The sequence below is a fragment of the Aureobasidium melanogenum genome (genome assembly GCF_000721775.1).
Source record: "Aureobasidium melanogenum CBS 110374 unplaced genomic scaffold scaffold_10, whole genome shotgun sequence".
NCBI classification, from domain to species: Eukaryota; Fungi; Ascomycota; class Dothideomycetes; order Dothideales; family Saccotheciaceae; genus Aureobasidium; species Aureobasidium melanogenum.
This window is the reverse complement of record NW_024470062.1, coordinates 707113-721522: the sequence shown is the minus strand read 5'-3', so window position 1 is coordinate 721522 and position 14410 is coordinate 707113. Positions and strand designations below refer to the sequence as shown.

Here is a 14410-nt window from a genome sequence, read left to right as displayed (position 1 = left end):
AATTGCAACATGGCTCTCACGTCAAGAAGAACTGAACGTCAACCTCTGGAGCGATGCTGTTCTTTGAGCAGATTTCCCGCTCGAGATCGAGGCAGGTGACTTGCCAGCCACACCAACCCAATGCGGCTAGCCTAGTGCGTGACTTCTCGTTCGTTGTCCGTTCCTGCAACGAACGCACAGGTGTTGATGGATGCAGAAGCTTCTCGAGAACCATGCATGATTCATGACTATTTTATATCTATCTAATTTCTATCGAACCTTTGTTGCTTACCCTTGCCCTTGCCCTTGTCTGTACGTATCGACAAAGCAGGAAAGTCTTCCTGCGCTTCAGCTTCAGCTTCGAGTCTACTCTGCTCCTCGGCAAGACTGAGTTGCAAAGCGAACTCGAGGTCTGTTAGTTCTCTGCTGTTGCTGCCTTCTGCCGCCTCTTGCTGTCGAGACGCTTCATACTCGGCTTGCTCTTGCTGCTGTAAGCATTTGGCTTCTTCCTCGGCGAGACTGAGTCGAATTGCCTCTGCTATCTCTGGATCCATATCGAGGTCCTCTGTTGGCGTGGCTATGGCTGCTTTGTGGTTGTTGGAAGGCTCGGAAATCTGCTTCTCTTGATCCTTTGCGAGAGCTTCTTCACTGAGCATTTGGGCGTAGGCTAGGAGCTCTTCCTCGCTTGCATCACTTCCTAGTAGTTCCGTGCCGAATCTCCCGGCTAGATGCTCCGCTTGCCTAGCTTCTTGTGCACTCTCTCTTTCGAGTTCGAACTGTTCATTCGCGATGAAACCTCTCATGTTGCCCCTGCCGGCATTGGCGAAACGATCGTTGGCTACGTTGATACCTCGATCTGCTCTCCTTAGTCGGCGTTTGTGTGACTTGTATTGATCTGCTGCGGACGAGCTGAAGCTCCAGTAAAGTAAGTGTGTTCCGATCGACACCATACCACGCAGGACTGTAGGGTCGGGGTCAAGGCAGATGGCTCCTGCTGCGAACAAGTTGATACCCACGCCTTGAACGGATGCTTGAGCTTGCACCAGCCTGCGCCTTGCCCGTGACGTGAAGCGCGAGTTCAAAGTGCGAACTGGACCAAGACTGGAAGCCAAAATGTCCCAAGCTTGCACAAGACCATCGTTGCCGCCATGGAATAAAGACAAGGACGACAAGGCGATACAAGAAATTTCAGGTGATTCGGTATGGATGATGCGTATTGGCTGCAGGGTGTTGACAGCATCGGCCGAAGTAGGCAGCGACGCTCTTGCATTCCAGACCAAGACGCTGCCCATCAAGGTACCTACAGCAACGAAACGAGCTCGCTGCCCAGGAACATCTGCAGGCGAGGACGGCGTGCCGGATTTGTACAGAGGTGTCATACTAGGCGAAGACACTGTCGACTGACCGGAAAAGTTCAGGAGTGGGTCTTCTGAGGCCGTGAGAGTCGCAAAGGTTGAGCCATCGATAGCGTGCGCTGAGATCTGTACTGCTTTGAGTCCACCAAAGGACAGGCCAGAAAGCCTCCACTCCTCTGTCGAGCGTCTGTTCTTCTTGCCTTGCTCGAGATCTTGCACGCTTGACAACGATAGACCATAATCCAATTCGCCCTTAGATGCTGATCGAGGGGACGCTGGGCCGCCAAAGAGAGACCTCGGCTCAGGAGGTGTCGAAGGCGATGCGGATCGTAGCTCGTTCGTTCTGGCATCCGAGCTGTTTGTATTGGCAATGTTGAATCGAACGAACCGTTTGGCTGAAGCAGTAGACTCCTCGTCGAGGCCAGTTTCGAACACGAAAATAGCTTCTCCCGCCTGGTTGCCATCATCCCCTGCAAAGTCGACCTCGAGTAACCTTCGCATGTTCCAACCCAGACAAGTTCTTTGGAAGTCCTTAGGCTTACGATTAATGAAGTCTTCGATCTCGTATGTCTCAGCTTTGATCTGCTCCTCGCTCAGGTACATGCCATTCCACGAGGTGCGAGGAGAATAGCTGCCGTCTACATGAGAGTCACTGTAAGGATTCGGGCGGGCTGTGCGTCTGCTTGACTCCACGAGATTCCAATATACAGATCTTCCAGTCGACCAGGCCAGGCGCTCCTTGGCCTCATCGTCTGATCCTGCAGGCTTATCGTCGTTGTTACGTTTTGGGAGCTTGGTCAAGTAGAAGAGCTCGCCCAGAGCGTTAAGCACAACCGCCCAAATCCTGTTCTCTCCTTGACGCCTGACTGAGTATTGTTCGTCGACCGCAATGGCGATTATGGGTACTCCAGGACTGACCACCCAACGCGCTGTGACCTCACCTCGACCAAAGCGTTGATCTCGAGTTCCAAGAGGGCCAAGACTATATGTTGTGAGGACACCGAGAGAAGAACCAGAGATGAGTCCCACCAGACCGTCGGTCAGAGAAGGGATAGTGGAAGACTTGGCGATCCAGACACTGCAGATGGATTCTTGGATAGGCAACAACTGCGGGATGCCTAAAGCCGGAATAGAGATGCCGCTTGAGGGTTTTAAGAAGTGGCCACGCATCTCCTCAATATACCTATAGTAAACAAATCCACCAGGAGAGCCTTCACCATGAATCATGCCATACGGCTGACTGACATCCATGGAATTTGGTACGCCTACGATGTTTCCAGGGCCAAGACCGTACATGGCGTCGCCAGGGAAGCGGTCAGAAAACTGAAGGAAGGTGTTCGGATCGCCTAGCCCCCACGAATCGGCTTTTTCAAGGGTTGGATCACTGCTTCCGGCAGTACCCACGTCGTCAGCGCCATGAATGAAACGGGGAGGTCTCTTGTTCAGAGCAGTACCACCAAAGGTAGCGTGTAGATGGTTGACAGTCGTGAACATCTGTGAAGGGTAGACAACGATGGGCGATGCGACTGGAGGCTGGCCTAGACGAGCTTGAGCTGGAGAAGCAGGCGGTTGGACTGGTTTGCCACGAGCGAGGGAACGCAACAAGCGAGTGCGAAGGATGTACTCGCTTCGCCAGGAAGCAAGAGCAGTAACGCGAGTGAATGCGCGCCGTTCGATGCGAAGACGGTCATCCAAATCGTCTTCGTCATGATAGGCATTGGGATCGAGGGAGTCGGGTCCAGGGAAATAGCGTGAAAAGGCAGTCCTCCAGGCGTGAGGAGTAGTGACTAGATCGTGGAAGCGGCGCGAGACGAGCGAAACAGCAGACAGGTCCTGAGGAGAGAGGTGTGCAAGGGCATGAGTCAAGATCTCGTTGGGCAAGTCAGCAATGGGCGAGTGCTTATCGCCAGGCTTTCTCGGTTTCTTTATGACAGCGAAGGCCGGACCCTCTGACTTCTTCCTGGATGGTGAGGCGGTTGAAGAGGCGTTTTCGTATTCAGCAATGCGATTGCGCGAAGCTGAGAAGGTGTTGTGGGCAAGACTCAGTCGCCTAGGCGTACTAGTGTCGGGCGCATGGTTGACAAGGCTAACGCCTCCACCGCCATCGACTGGACTCGCGCCTCGTTGCTCTCCATGCTGGCTTTCGAAGGTGGGCTCGGCGGGGCTCGTAGACTCGATGTGTAGCTGTTGAGAAGGCGTGGGGGACTGTGCGTGCATAAAACTGTTGTAAGGGTGAATGTGAGAGAGGGAGTGACCAAGCCAGCAATGCGTGGGTCAGTCGGTCGCAAGTTGTGGACGCTTTGTGATCTTGTCGTTGTGCTTGGGAGAGGTGGTTTCTGTTCCAAGTCCGTATTTGGTGAGGGGCAAATCTCACTGAGGTCACTCCGGCTTTTGTCATGCGCTGTGGAGAACACTCGCTGTTCACTGCCCAGACCATAAACACACGAGCTTCGAGACCAAAGGACGATTGAGCAGATTGACCCCATATATCATCAATAAAAGTGGTTGTCTTGATTCGAGGTATTCTGCCTTGTGGAACATCTCCATGAAAACGGAGCTGCTTTCAGTATACAAAAGGAAAAAAACAAGCGGCGCCAGTGTTGGTATATTTGAACAAACGAAACAGATATAGCAATGAGCAAAAGTATGAACAAAAATTGACTGTGTTATAGGCCGATCCGGGTCGGCTTTCATAGGTCATCGTCGACGTCGATGGCATCCGGATTGGTCGCTGGTTGTACAACAGCTGGGGCTCTGTTGCCGCCTTCTGGACCACTGCTTGCAGCAACGAATCCCGTGGGCGCGCGCGCCTGGCGCTCCAAGGCCGCCATAGCGTCTGTTTTTTGCGTTGTGTCGTCAACAGCCCCATCTTCAGTTGGAGCTTGCTGACTGCGTGCAATGGCCTGGGAGGCGATGAAACTGACGTCGGTACTAGAAGATGGTCAGTAATTGACGAAGATTCTAGCACTTGCGATACGTACTTGTACTGTGCTTGGACGCTACGCTTGATGCGGAGCATATCCTTGAAGGTGTCTTCGTTTCCATGCTGCACCTCGAAACTCTCCCACTTTTGCCAGAAGCCCGGCTCTCTTCTCGGATCACAAAATTGGCTGGCATGTCCGTAGATCGCCCTGGCACGATCAATCTCTCCCAACCGTCTTTCCATCTCGGCAAACTTGAGACACATGTCTTTCGCCTCGCTGTCTGGCAATGCGGCGATAGCTCGCTCGTAGATCGAGCGAGTTGAAGTAAGGCCAAAGTTAGAGGCCGATTTGGTGATGTAAAAGTTGAACATGTCCAAACGATCATCATCCGAAACAGCACGCGTCGCCCGTTCGTATATGCGCATAGCATGACGAGCCAGCCCCCGTTCTTCTTCAAGCTGGCCATACATGAGATATAGCACCTTTGCGAATTTTGGAGGACATCCTTCAACGGCCTGCTCGAATAGATCTCGTAGCCTTTCGATGCTGATCTTCCGGTCGACTGCCTTTTGGAGATAGAGGTTCCAGAGTTCGAAAGCCACTGGGTATGAGAAGAGATCCAAGCCACGTTCGTATACCTTGAATGATTCCTCGAAGTATTTGTTCTCTTCGAGCAGGTTGGCGTAGTTGACGACAGTCTGAGGCGTGGCAATACGCAATTCGAAGATGCGCTCGTACACCTTGCGAGTCTCGTCCAAGGTGCTGACCGACTCTACAAGATCGACGTAGAAAGACCACAACTTCCAGCTTTTATGTACTCGTTGTTGAGGACTAAGACTTTCATCAAAGTAATCAACTGTGCTTCGTTTGGGTGCCTGAGTGGCCTTGGCCATGATGTCGACGGCGCGGTCGAAGTTCTCGTTGCGCAGCTCCATCTCTGCCCATTCGACCCACATCTCGGCGAGTTCGTTGACAGACTTGAAAGGCACCTTGACGGCCTTTTCCATGATGACTCTGGCATTGCGTAGATCGCCACGTTCTTCGTAGAATTTTGCATAGTTGGTCCAAAGAGTATGGTATCTACCAATGGCTTTCTTTGGGTTAATTGCAGCAATGGCGTTAGTATAAGTGTTGACAACTTCAGACTTGTTATCGCCCCAGAGCGCGACCCGTTTCTCCCACTCATTGACGCTGTTGGGGTTCTGTCGGAGCAGGACATCGTTCAGGAGGAAGGGACGACGATCCATGAGTTGCTCGAAGCGCATCATACGGATGTCTAGTTCAAGATCAGCATTCTCATCAGGCGCGCCCTTTTCTGAGCGGGTCTGAGCCTCATCCATTTTGATACCAATCAGCGCTTCCTCTGCTTCTGCGTAGGTGTCAAAGACGATGGAGAAGTCACGCACAGTCATGACGGTGGTGATGCCTTCTTCAAAAACGTCTCTTGCACGCTCATAATCGCCCTTGTTGATCCAGTATCGGGCGAGTCCTACCCACAAGATACCTCTCTGATCCGGAAAGCGTTGTATGCCACTACGAACTATGCGGTCCACATCGATACCAGTATCTTCACCTGTCTGTACCTGGCGAGCGTGGTCGATGATAAGCTCCAACATCTCAGTCCAGAACTGGAAAGGGCCTTTAGCTTCTTTGCTGCGGAAGCGTGGATCGTTGAGGATGTCCATGTATTTAATGACAGCATCGGTGTATTGTTTCTGGTCAATGAGGATGTCGATAAAGTCTTCGGCGTGTTCGGGGTGGATCTGCATGTAGCGGCGCCAGACCTTGATGGCGGTCTCTCCCGAGGCAGATGTGGCAAATGGGCGGTAGAGAGCCCATATCCGGTTGTGCTGCGTGATGGGTAAGGCTCGTAGAGCGCGATCGAAAGTGCGACGAGTCTGGGTAATCCTGGGTTGCTTGCAGAGGAAGGATAGGTACATTTCCCAGATGCGGGGCATTTTATTGAGCAGGACCAGGGCTCTTTCGAACAGGGCGTTGACCTTTTGGAAATGGTCTGCATGGCGGGCGGGATTGCGGTTGCGCAAATGGCTCACGCGCAGTTCCAGATACAACTTCCAAAGCTTGTAGCTGCGCGGAAGGGCATTACAGGCGCGCTCGAGGACAAAGGCCTGGTCGAGGAGCGAGCCGGTCTGACGTTTGAAAGAAGCATAGTCGAGCCAGGCGCGGATGTTGGCCGGATTGCGCAGAATGTCCTGCTCATAGATGATATCGTTGTCGGTGACAAGATACAGATGCGAAGCTGTCGACATGTCGAGGGAGAATACACACACGTCGTAGCGGGCCTACTGACGACGGCGGTAAAAGCGACAGGGGCGGCGAGGAGGAGATTGCGACAACAGCGCAGACGGGATTGAATTGGCGAGACAAACAGCAGCTGGTTGCTGCGAGCTGCTCTTTCAGTACCTATTCAACTTTTGGACTTTCCAGAGCGAGCGAGCAGCTGCCCAAACTCGCGCGCGCCTTGGCACTTTCCCCGAGCAACGACCAACGTCATGCAGCCAGCGGCCATACCATACCAGCCCGCTCTCTGATAGTCCAATCTCGCTTCTCTCTACACACACACACACACACCAATAAAGCAGTCGACAGAATGTCTGCTGCAGGAGTACGTCCTTGTCTGCTCCATCTTTAGTCACTCGCTAACACCCTTTGCACAGAGAGAGGCCGTCTTCCCAACCCGGCAGTCGCTGGGCTTGATGAAGGGAAAGCTGAAGGGTGCCCAGACTGGCCACGACTTGCTCAAGCGCAAGAGTGAAGCTCTCACCAAACGTTTCCGAGAAATCACCCGCCGTATCGACGATGCAAAGCGCAAGATGGGCAGAGTCATGCAGATTGCTGCCTTCTCCCTCGCAGAGGTCAGCTACGCCATTGGAGGCGCTGGAATCGGCTACCAGATCCAGGAGTCTGTTCGCTCAGCAAAGTTCCGTGTCCGTACCCGCCAGGAGAACGTCAGTGGTGTCTTCCTCCCTCAGTTCGAGAGTTTCCAAACAGAGGGCAACAACGACTTTGGCCTGACTGGTCTGGGCAAAGGAGGTCAGCAAGTCCAACGCTGCAGGGAGACATACGTTAGAGCTGTCGAGACTCTTGTCGAGCTCGCCAGTCTGCAAACAGCCTTTGTCATCCTGGACGATGTCATCAAGGTCGTGAACCGCAGAGTCAACGCAATGTATGCATGCCCCTTGCCCACTTCTACCGCCAGAGACACAAGAGCTAATCCATCCTGCAGCGAGCACGTCATTATTCCTCGTACAGAAAACACCATCAAATATATCAACTCGGAACTAGATGAGCTGGACAGAGAAGAGTTCTTCAGGCTGAAGAAGGTCTCAGGCAAGAAAGAAAGAGACGCTCAGGCAGAGGAGGCCGAACGTCAAAAGGCCAAAAAGGCTGCCGAAGAGAAGGGCGTCGACTCGCAGGCCGGCGACGGGCCCCAAGACATCCTAGGAGGAGGAGAAGATGATGAGGATGTCATTTTCTGATTTTGTTTTTGCTACTTTGAGATATCCTTTTGCCGCTGCTGTAATCATCAAGCCACTGTACATGCACAACAAACGTATGCTTCTATTGACGCTGGAATGTGACTCTGATGGTATTGTCACCTAGCGACATGCCTGCCGTGGCTTCTTTGGCACTGATAGCCCCATCCTCGGCTTCGTACTCGACGAAAGCAATGCCCTTACGACCAGGCACAGTACGGACCTCCTTGAAACCCGCAAAGCGCGAGAAGATGGCTGTGAGGGCATCGACTCCGTAATCCTCGGGTACCTGCCTGATAAACAAGATCTTGTTGGGAGGGAGGTATTCGTCGGGCACGACTCCAGCGCCGGCGCCTGATGTTCCCTTGAGACCTGCTCCACGTGCTGTCTTAGGAGCGCGCTGAGCAGCGGCTTCTGGCTCGGGAGCACCTGGTGCTGGTCGTTTGAGGTTCTTGGCTGCTTCTGCTGCCTCGAGGGCTTGTTTGCGCTCTGTTTGTGCTTGTCAGCATCAGGACTCATGGTAACCTGCCAATTACCAACTCACCCTTCTCGGCCTTGCGGTGACGCTTGTGCTGTTCAAACTCTTCAGAAGTCCCTTCTCTTTGTACTGTTGCATCACTCCTTGTTCGGGCGAAATCGAGAGACATGGCCTGGCCGAATAACTCGAATCCATTGACTTCGTCGATGGCGTTTTCTGCTGACTGGACGCTGTCGAAGACAATAAAGGCCTGTCCCTTACGCTTCAAGCTTGACTTGGCGACGATGTCGATGATTGTCCCATATTCTTCGAAGATCTCGCGCAGAGCTTCTATGAGTTGAGGGATCTTGATGCGCTCAGACAGATTCCTGGCCTTGGAGTCGCTAAAGTCAGTCTTGTCGGTTCGCAACCTTTGTAGCTTTGAGCTGCGACTTCAGCACATACATAGACACTGTTCACATGTTAGTAGATGCTCTTACGCTTGTTCGTACGGAGTGCAATGTACGAACGTTGCGTTTGGCGCAGTTCCTTCATCTACAGTTGCCATCTTGTGAATTTATAGGCGATAGCAAGATATGCGATCAAATGGTTTGGTCAATGGACTGGATGTCGCGAAGATCTCGGTCGAGCAACGCTGTGATGCGCAAGGGAGAAGCGCCGAGATATAGCCGTCACTTGCTTGGACTGAGAACCAACCAATGATGACGTCTTGGAAGGTGCCATAAAGGTACTGTATTCTTCAATATCTTGGGCCTTTTGTGCAACAACAGCAAAAAAAAAAAAAAGACCCGGAGTACGCTCATATACACATTGCAATGGCCCCATCTGCCTGGCAAAAACTCAAAACCACCCTTCAAATCAGTCATGATTACAGTGTAACTCCGGCTGGCATCAAATGGAGAAGCAATACTCTGTTCATCGTTTCGACAGTCGCTGTCGGTCTGTTCACTGATTTGTTTCTTTATGGTCTGGTTGTGCCCATTTTACCTTATATGCTACAGGACCGAGTTGGCATGCCAGAGGACCAAATACAATCCCATGTGGATGGGCTACTCGCCGCCTATGCTGGAGCTTCCGTCGTCTTCTCGCCCGTCGCTGGGATCTTAGCAGACAAAACCTCCACAAGGCAAGGACCATTCCTTTTCGGACTGACCGCCCTGTTGCTCGCGACAGTATTGCTGTTTCTGGGAAACAACGTCCCAACCTTAGTTGTTGCGAGGCTCCTTCAAGGCTGTTCGGCCGCCTTTGTTTGGACAATTGGATTGGCGCTATGTGTCGAGACTGTAGGTCCAGAAAACCTCGGCAAGACCATTGGTTCGATCTTCAGTTTCATATCGGTCGGCAACCTGGTCGCTCCTCTCTTAGGAGGAGTTTTGTACAAGAAAGCCGGATATCCGGGCGTCTTTGGAATTGGCTTTGCCGTCCTCGCTGTCGATTTTATCATGCGTTTGTTGGTCATCGAAAAGAAGGTTGCCCGCCGCTATGATTTCAATATGCAGGAAGGCAGCAATGAAAACAATGCATCTAATGCCAACGACGAAGAAGCGGTCAGCGACGAACAAGAGCCTTTGCTAGGAACCAAGGCAGAGGATGACTATTATACCATCTCGAGAGATCAGCCAGCCATCGTTCGCAAAGTGCCGATTCTGCCATGTCTCAAAAATCCTCGCTTGGTCGCAGCTTTGATGGTAGCCTTCGTTCAAGCACTGTTACTCGGCGCCTTCGATGCTACTATACCTACTATCGGTCAAGAATACTTTGAGTTCGACTCATTGAAAGCGGGCACACTTTTTCTTCCATTGGGAGTTTTTGACTTTCTGCTCGGCCCTGTTTTTGGGTGGGTTGTCGATAAATATGGTACCAAAGTGGCTGCGGTCGGAGGCTATACGTTCCTGGTTCCTTGTCTCGTCTTACTGCGTCTTCCACATGCTGGAGGAAAGAACCAGATCATATTATACGCAGGGCTTCTGGCATTGTGCGGAGTCGGACTTGCTGCCATTGGAGCTCCATCGATTGTCGAGGCGGGTAACATCGTCCAGAAGTACTACGATGTCAATCACGATTGGTTTGGAGAACAGGGGCCCTTTGCGAGTTTGTATGCCATGTCTTCGGTCGCATTTTGCGCTGGACTTGCCATCGGCCCAGAAATAGCGGGTGAATTGAAGCAAGTCATTGGGTACGGCAATATGAATATCGTCATTGCAATCATCTGTGGGCTTACTGCAACGCTGTCTTTCTTCTACATAGGAGGTAAGCCCACGGTGCTTCGAAGGATGCGATCTTGATTGGCCAGCAAACAAGATGGGTTGATCAAGTTGGTATGACAAGACAGACAAGTAGAACAAAGTATAGAAAGAACAAGCAATTCTCTAATTATTAGTGGTGTTTGACGTCGAGGAGGAAACGCCAAGGGATTAACTCAGTGGCTGATGAAGCGGGCACGGGCCGCTTCAATTCGACAACACAGGGCCGGCCTCCTAAAGAGCTGCGTGGGGTGCAACAGACTCATCATCGACATACCCTCTAACGCATCTCCTGTCTTGTTGTGTGTGTTTGCACATCGATTGACTGATAACAACCTCCCCTGCCTCTCCGCTCTAGACCTCTTCAGCTTCCCACCGGCCCTGACTACACGTCCCACGCACATCGACGCCCAAACTTGCATCTACCATCACCAGGCCCGCACTCGCTCTCGGCCCTGTATTGACGACACGTCCCACGACTCTGTCGCAACAACCCCGCCCTTAATCCTCCTGCACAATGGACACAAACATGGAAGATGTTGGCGCAAAGCCAGAACACCCTATGACTGCGCCCTCCGACCCGCCCTCAATCCCTACTCTCGACGGCTGGATTGAGAGCTTGATGGCCTGCAAGCAGCTGTCCGAGGCCGACGTCCAGAGGCTGTGCGAAAAAGCAAGAGAGGTTCTCCAGGACGAGTCCAACGTCCAGCCTGTCGTATGTCCAACCTGTTGCTGTCGCTGTTGCCCCTCGGCCATGCTCTCGAGCTGACACTGCTGCTGCACAGAAATGTCCCGTCACCGTGTGCGGAGATATTCACGGCCAGTTCCACGATCTGATGGAGCTGTTCAAGATTGGAGGCCCCAACCCTGACACCAACTACCTCTTCATGGGTACGCCTTGACTCTTTGCTTTTTGTCCATGGTCGCTTTGCTTTTTTGCTGACACGTGCCCATACAGGCGATTATGTCGACCGTGGTTATTTCTCTGTAGAGACCGTGACATTGCTCGTCGCCTTGAAAATTCGCTACCCACAACGCATCACCATTCTCCGTGGTAACCACGAGTCCCGTCAGATCACCCAAGTCTACGGCTTCTACGACGAGTGCCTGCGCAAGTATGGCAATGCCAATGTCTGGAAGTACTTCACCGATCTCTTTGACTACCTACCCCTTACCGCCCTGATTGACAACCAAATCTTCTGTCTCCACGGTGGCCTGTCACCGAGCATCGACACACTGGACAACATTCGTGCGCTCGACAGAATCCAAGAGGTGCCCCACGAGGGACCCATGTGTGATCTGCTTTGGAGTGACCCCGATGACAGATGCGGTTGGGGAATCAGTCCCAGAGGTGCTGGTTACACTTTCGGCCAGGACATCAGCGAGGCTTTCAACCACAACAACGGTCTGACGCTGGTCGCCCGAGCCCATCAGCTGGTTATGGAAGGCTACAACTGGAGTCAGGACAGAAATGTCGTCACGATATTCTCGGCTCCCAATTACTGTTACCGCTGCGGCAACCAAGCCGCGATCATGGAGATTGACGAACATCTGAAATACACTTTGTGAGTATTGTTTATTGACTGGTTCGACGTCTATCTTGCTAACTTGTCTCTCAGCCTTCAATTCGATCCCTGCCCACGCGCTGGCGAGCCAATGGTGTCTCGTCGCACGCCCGACTACTTCCTCTAGATGACGACGGGTGCCTCTTTGGCTGATAGATTGTACACTTATGCTTTCTGGCAGCTCCTGGTAAAGAAAACGGTCCGTGTGTTGACTGTCGTCTTTTGAATGCATTGGGGGTATCTAAGCATGCCATGAAAAAGAAAAACGATCAAAATATAATCCCGCATCCATCCTTTTCGTAATTCATTTTCCTGCTTCCAATAATACATGGTGCCGTGTGTTACCAGTTCCAAGTCCTGCTCGCTGCTGTGAAAACTGGTGGTTTCCACTGCAGCTTTTCTGCATCAATTTGGTGTTTACCCTTGATCTTTTCCTTTTCTTTCTGTCGCTCTCTTTGTTTGAGAATGGCTTCTGTGAGGACGATCACATGATGATTTTTCTGTCAAATCAGCAAGATACACTTCAAGGTCATGAAAAAGTTCGACTTACGGAATAACGTAACATGTTCAAGTTCTGTAACGTGTGCAGCACGTCGTTGGTTGTCATGGCAGTCTGCGCTCCAATATCCTCAACGCTCAATTCGCCTTTGCTCTCGACCAAGAATTCGACAATGATCTCTTGCCAGAATGCACGGTAGCCGAGAAGTCCAAGATCACTGAGCGGTTTCTCAGGACTTCCTAACTTGCCTTCACGCTTGCTGAGTTCGTAGCTGAAGGCAATGAGTAGTCGACCATAACCCTTGCGTTGATATTGTGGTAGAGTCAGAATACATGCCACGTTGTATCCCTCGGCGCTTTCTTTTTCCTTGGAGAAATACCCAACCAAATGATGACCGTGTTGATCGCGCGTGGTCATGCAATAAAATAAAAAGGGGTCCACATCGTAGTAGAGCGTCTTGTGGTCCAGGAAAAGCTTGCTCAGAAGACATAGGTTTCTGCACCAAGTTCTCTGCCTCCTGCCGTCAATCTCAAAGAAGCTGACCATGTCGTCGCGGTAGATTTCGTTGCCAGGAGGATGCAAGAGAGTACACTTGCTTCTGTGCCGCTTGAACTGCCTCTCGTTGCCAAAATAGAGAAGACACATCTCGCAGATGTAGACCAGCTCGCAGTCGGAAAATTCAACAGGGTATGGCGAGAAATACCAAGGTTCAATCTCGTGAGCGCCCATCTGGATCTTTTCGAGGTTTCTGACTCTACTGATCTCGGTTTGATTCTGTGTCATTGAACCACTGGTTCGCAGCTTTTCGATCTCTTCTTCACGCGAGTACAGATGGTCTGGAATCGCCTTTGCGGCCGCGGCAGCATTCTGCACATCAATAAGATCTACAGTATCGTCGTCAACCTCGCCGTCTGGCTGTGGCGTTCCATCGCCAATCTCGGGTGCGAGTACGGCCACAGACGGTGACCTGTGATCTCCACCTGCCAACGATGGTCGACGAGTGCCTGCTTTGGATGATTGCGATGCTTCGGTCGGTGTTGCAGAAAGCTCCCTGACACTTGACGCTCGTGATCGTTTTGGTGCTTTGTTTGCTTTGGAGGGTTCGGCTTTCGCTGTCGTCTTGCTTGTAGTCTTCTTCTGCTTTGTGTCCGATTTGTCGGGGAGAGGCCATTCCACCTCTCTCGACAGATCAATACGCTCAGCTGCTACCCATTCTGATCACATGGTCAGCGTGCTTCATGGTCGTCATTTATAAAACATACCATCCAATCGCTTGTTGAAATCCTGGTAATGGACGCTCCCTAGTTAGCTTTTTATCTTCTTTGAAGCGAATTGCGCAGACTTACTAAAAGGTGGGTTTGCCTCTGCGCGTTTGGACAGAGAGAATCTCGGCCTTGCGTTTCTCATCGTCCTGCACACAAGTCAGTACTCAATCTTACAATTTCGTTCTTTTCTTCATGAGAAGATCGGTAGAAAGTTGTCTGATAGTTGATGATGTGGTAACCTTACCTTGTCGACCCATGCTCTGACTCCGACCCTGTCCGGATCAGTAAGGACTATATTGAGGCTTGGCGGTTCGCGACACACCTGAGGGTCGCAAGGGTGGCATATCCTTTCTCGACCTTCTGCTCTTCTCCGTTGTTATTGCTGTGCCCTCCCATGATTAGTTAATCCTCGAGGTAGTCGCAAGTTCCTCTCAGACGTTAAGATTGCGATAGTATCCCTGGTGTTGCTCGACTCGTCCGTCGTCAAGTCGCGTTATGGCCCCGCAGATTGCGCCCGTGAGAGCAAACTTTGCAAACTGACCAGCCACGCACGGGCCGTTCACTCCGACTTCCCTCGATGTGGATCGTACCATCCAAGTTGCAAC

The 14410-nt window shown here is 51.8% G+C and overlaps 7 protein-coding genes across 7 annotated transcripts; 3 read left to right on the top strand and 4 right to left on the bottom strand.

Annotated features, from left to right (window-relative positions):
- Window positions 1-242: 242 nt before the first annotated feature.
- M437DRAFT_48524 (uncharacterized protein) lies at window positions 243-3551 on the bottom strand (the record flags this gene model as incomplete). Its single annotated transcript, XM_041021680.1, has 1 exon — window positions 243-3551. The coding sequence occupies one exon, from the start codon at window positions 3549-3551 to the stop codon at window positions 243-245; it is 3309 nt and encodes a 1102-aa protein (XP_040879974.1).
- A 473-nt stretch (window positions 3552-4024) lies between these two features.
- Window positions 4025-6528, bottom strand: M437DRAFT_66174 (TPR-like protein; the record flags this gene model as incomplete). Its single annotated transcript, XM_041024693.1, has 2 exons — window positions 4025-4265; window positions 4316-6528. The coding sequence occupies 2 exons, from the start codon at window positions 6526-6528 to the stop codon at window positions 4025-4027; spliced, it is 2454 nt and encodes an 817-aa protein (XP_040879973.1).
- A 341-nt stretch (window positions 6529-6869) lies between these two features.
- M437DRAFT_84633 (putative vacuolar ATP synthase subunit D) lies at window positions 6870-7758 on the top strand (the record flags this gene model as incomplete). Its single annotated transcript, XM_041028138.1, has 3 exons — window positions 6870-6884; window positions 6937-7445; window positions 7506-7758. The coding sequence occupies 3 exons, from the start codon at window positions 6870-6872 to the stop codon at window positions 7756-7758; spliced, it is 777 nt and encodes a 258-aa protein (XP_040879972.1).
- An 82-nt stretch (window positions 7759-7840) lies between these two features.
- Window positions 7841-8780, bottom strand: M437DRAFT_84632 (U1 small nuclear ribonucleoprotein; the record flags this gene model as incomplete). Its single annotated transcript, XM_041028137.1, has 4 exons — window positions 7841-8244; window positions 8300-8606; window positions 8678-8684; window positions 8743-8780. 4 exons carry the CDS (start codon window positions 8778-8780, stop codon window positions 7841-7843), a joined length of 756 nt encoding a protein of 251 aa, XP_040879971.1.
- Window positions 8781-9048: 268 nt separating this feature from the next.
- Window positions 9049-10518, top strand: M437DRAFT_48311 (MFS general substrate transporter; the record flags this gene model as incomplete). Its single annotated transcript, XM_041021636.1, has 1 exon — window positions 9049-10518. The coding sequence occupies one exon, from the start codon at window positions 9049-9051 to the stop codon at window positions 10516-10518; it is 1470 nt and encodes a 489-aa protein (XP_040879970.1).
- A 475-nt stretch (window positions 10519-10993) lies between these two features.
- Window positions 10994-12168, top strand: M437DRAFT_48975 (Metallo-dependent phosphatase; the record flags this gene model as incomplete). The annotated part of the gene is made up of 4 exons (XM_041021757.1): window positions 10994-11191; window positions 11262-11367; window positions 11435-12041; window positions 12096-12168. The coding sequence occupies 4 exons, from the start codon at window positions 10994-10996 to the stop codon at window positions 12166-12168; spliced, it is 984 nt and encodes a 327-aa protein (XP_040879969.1).
- A 214-nt stretch (window positions 12169-12382) lies between these two features.
- Window positions 12383-14201, bottom strand: M437DRAFT_48706 (histone acetyltransferase ESA1; the record flags this gene model as incomplete). Its single annotated transcript, XM_041021711.1, has 6 exons — window positions 12383-12541; window positions 12592-13754; window positions 13803-13837; window positions 13887-13951; window positions 14050-14077; window positions 14128-14201. 6 exons carry the CDS (start codon window positions 14199-14201, stop codon window positions 12383-12385), a joined length of 1524 nt encoding a protein of 507 aa, XP_040879968.1.
- Window positions 14202-14410: the final 209 nt, after the last annotated feature.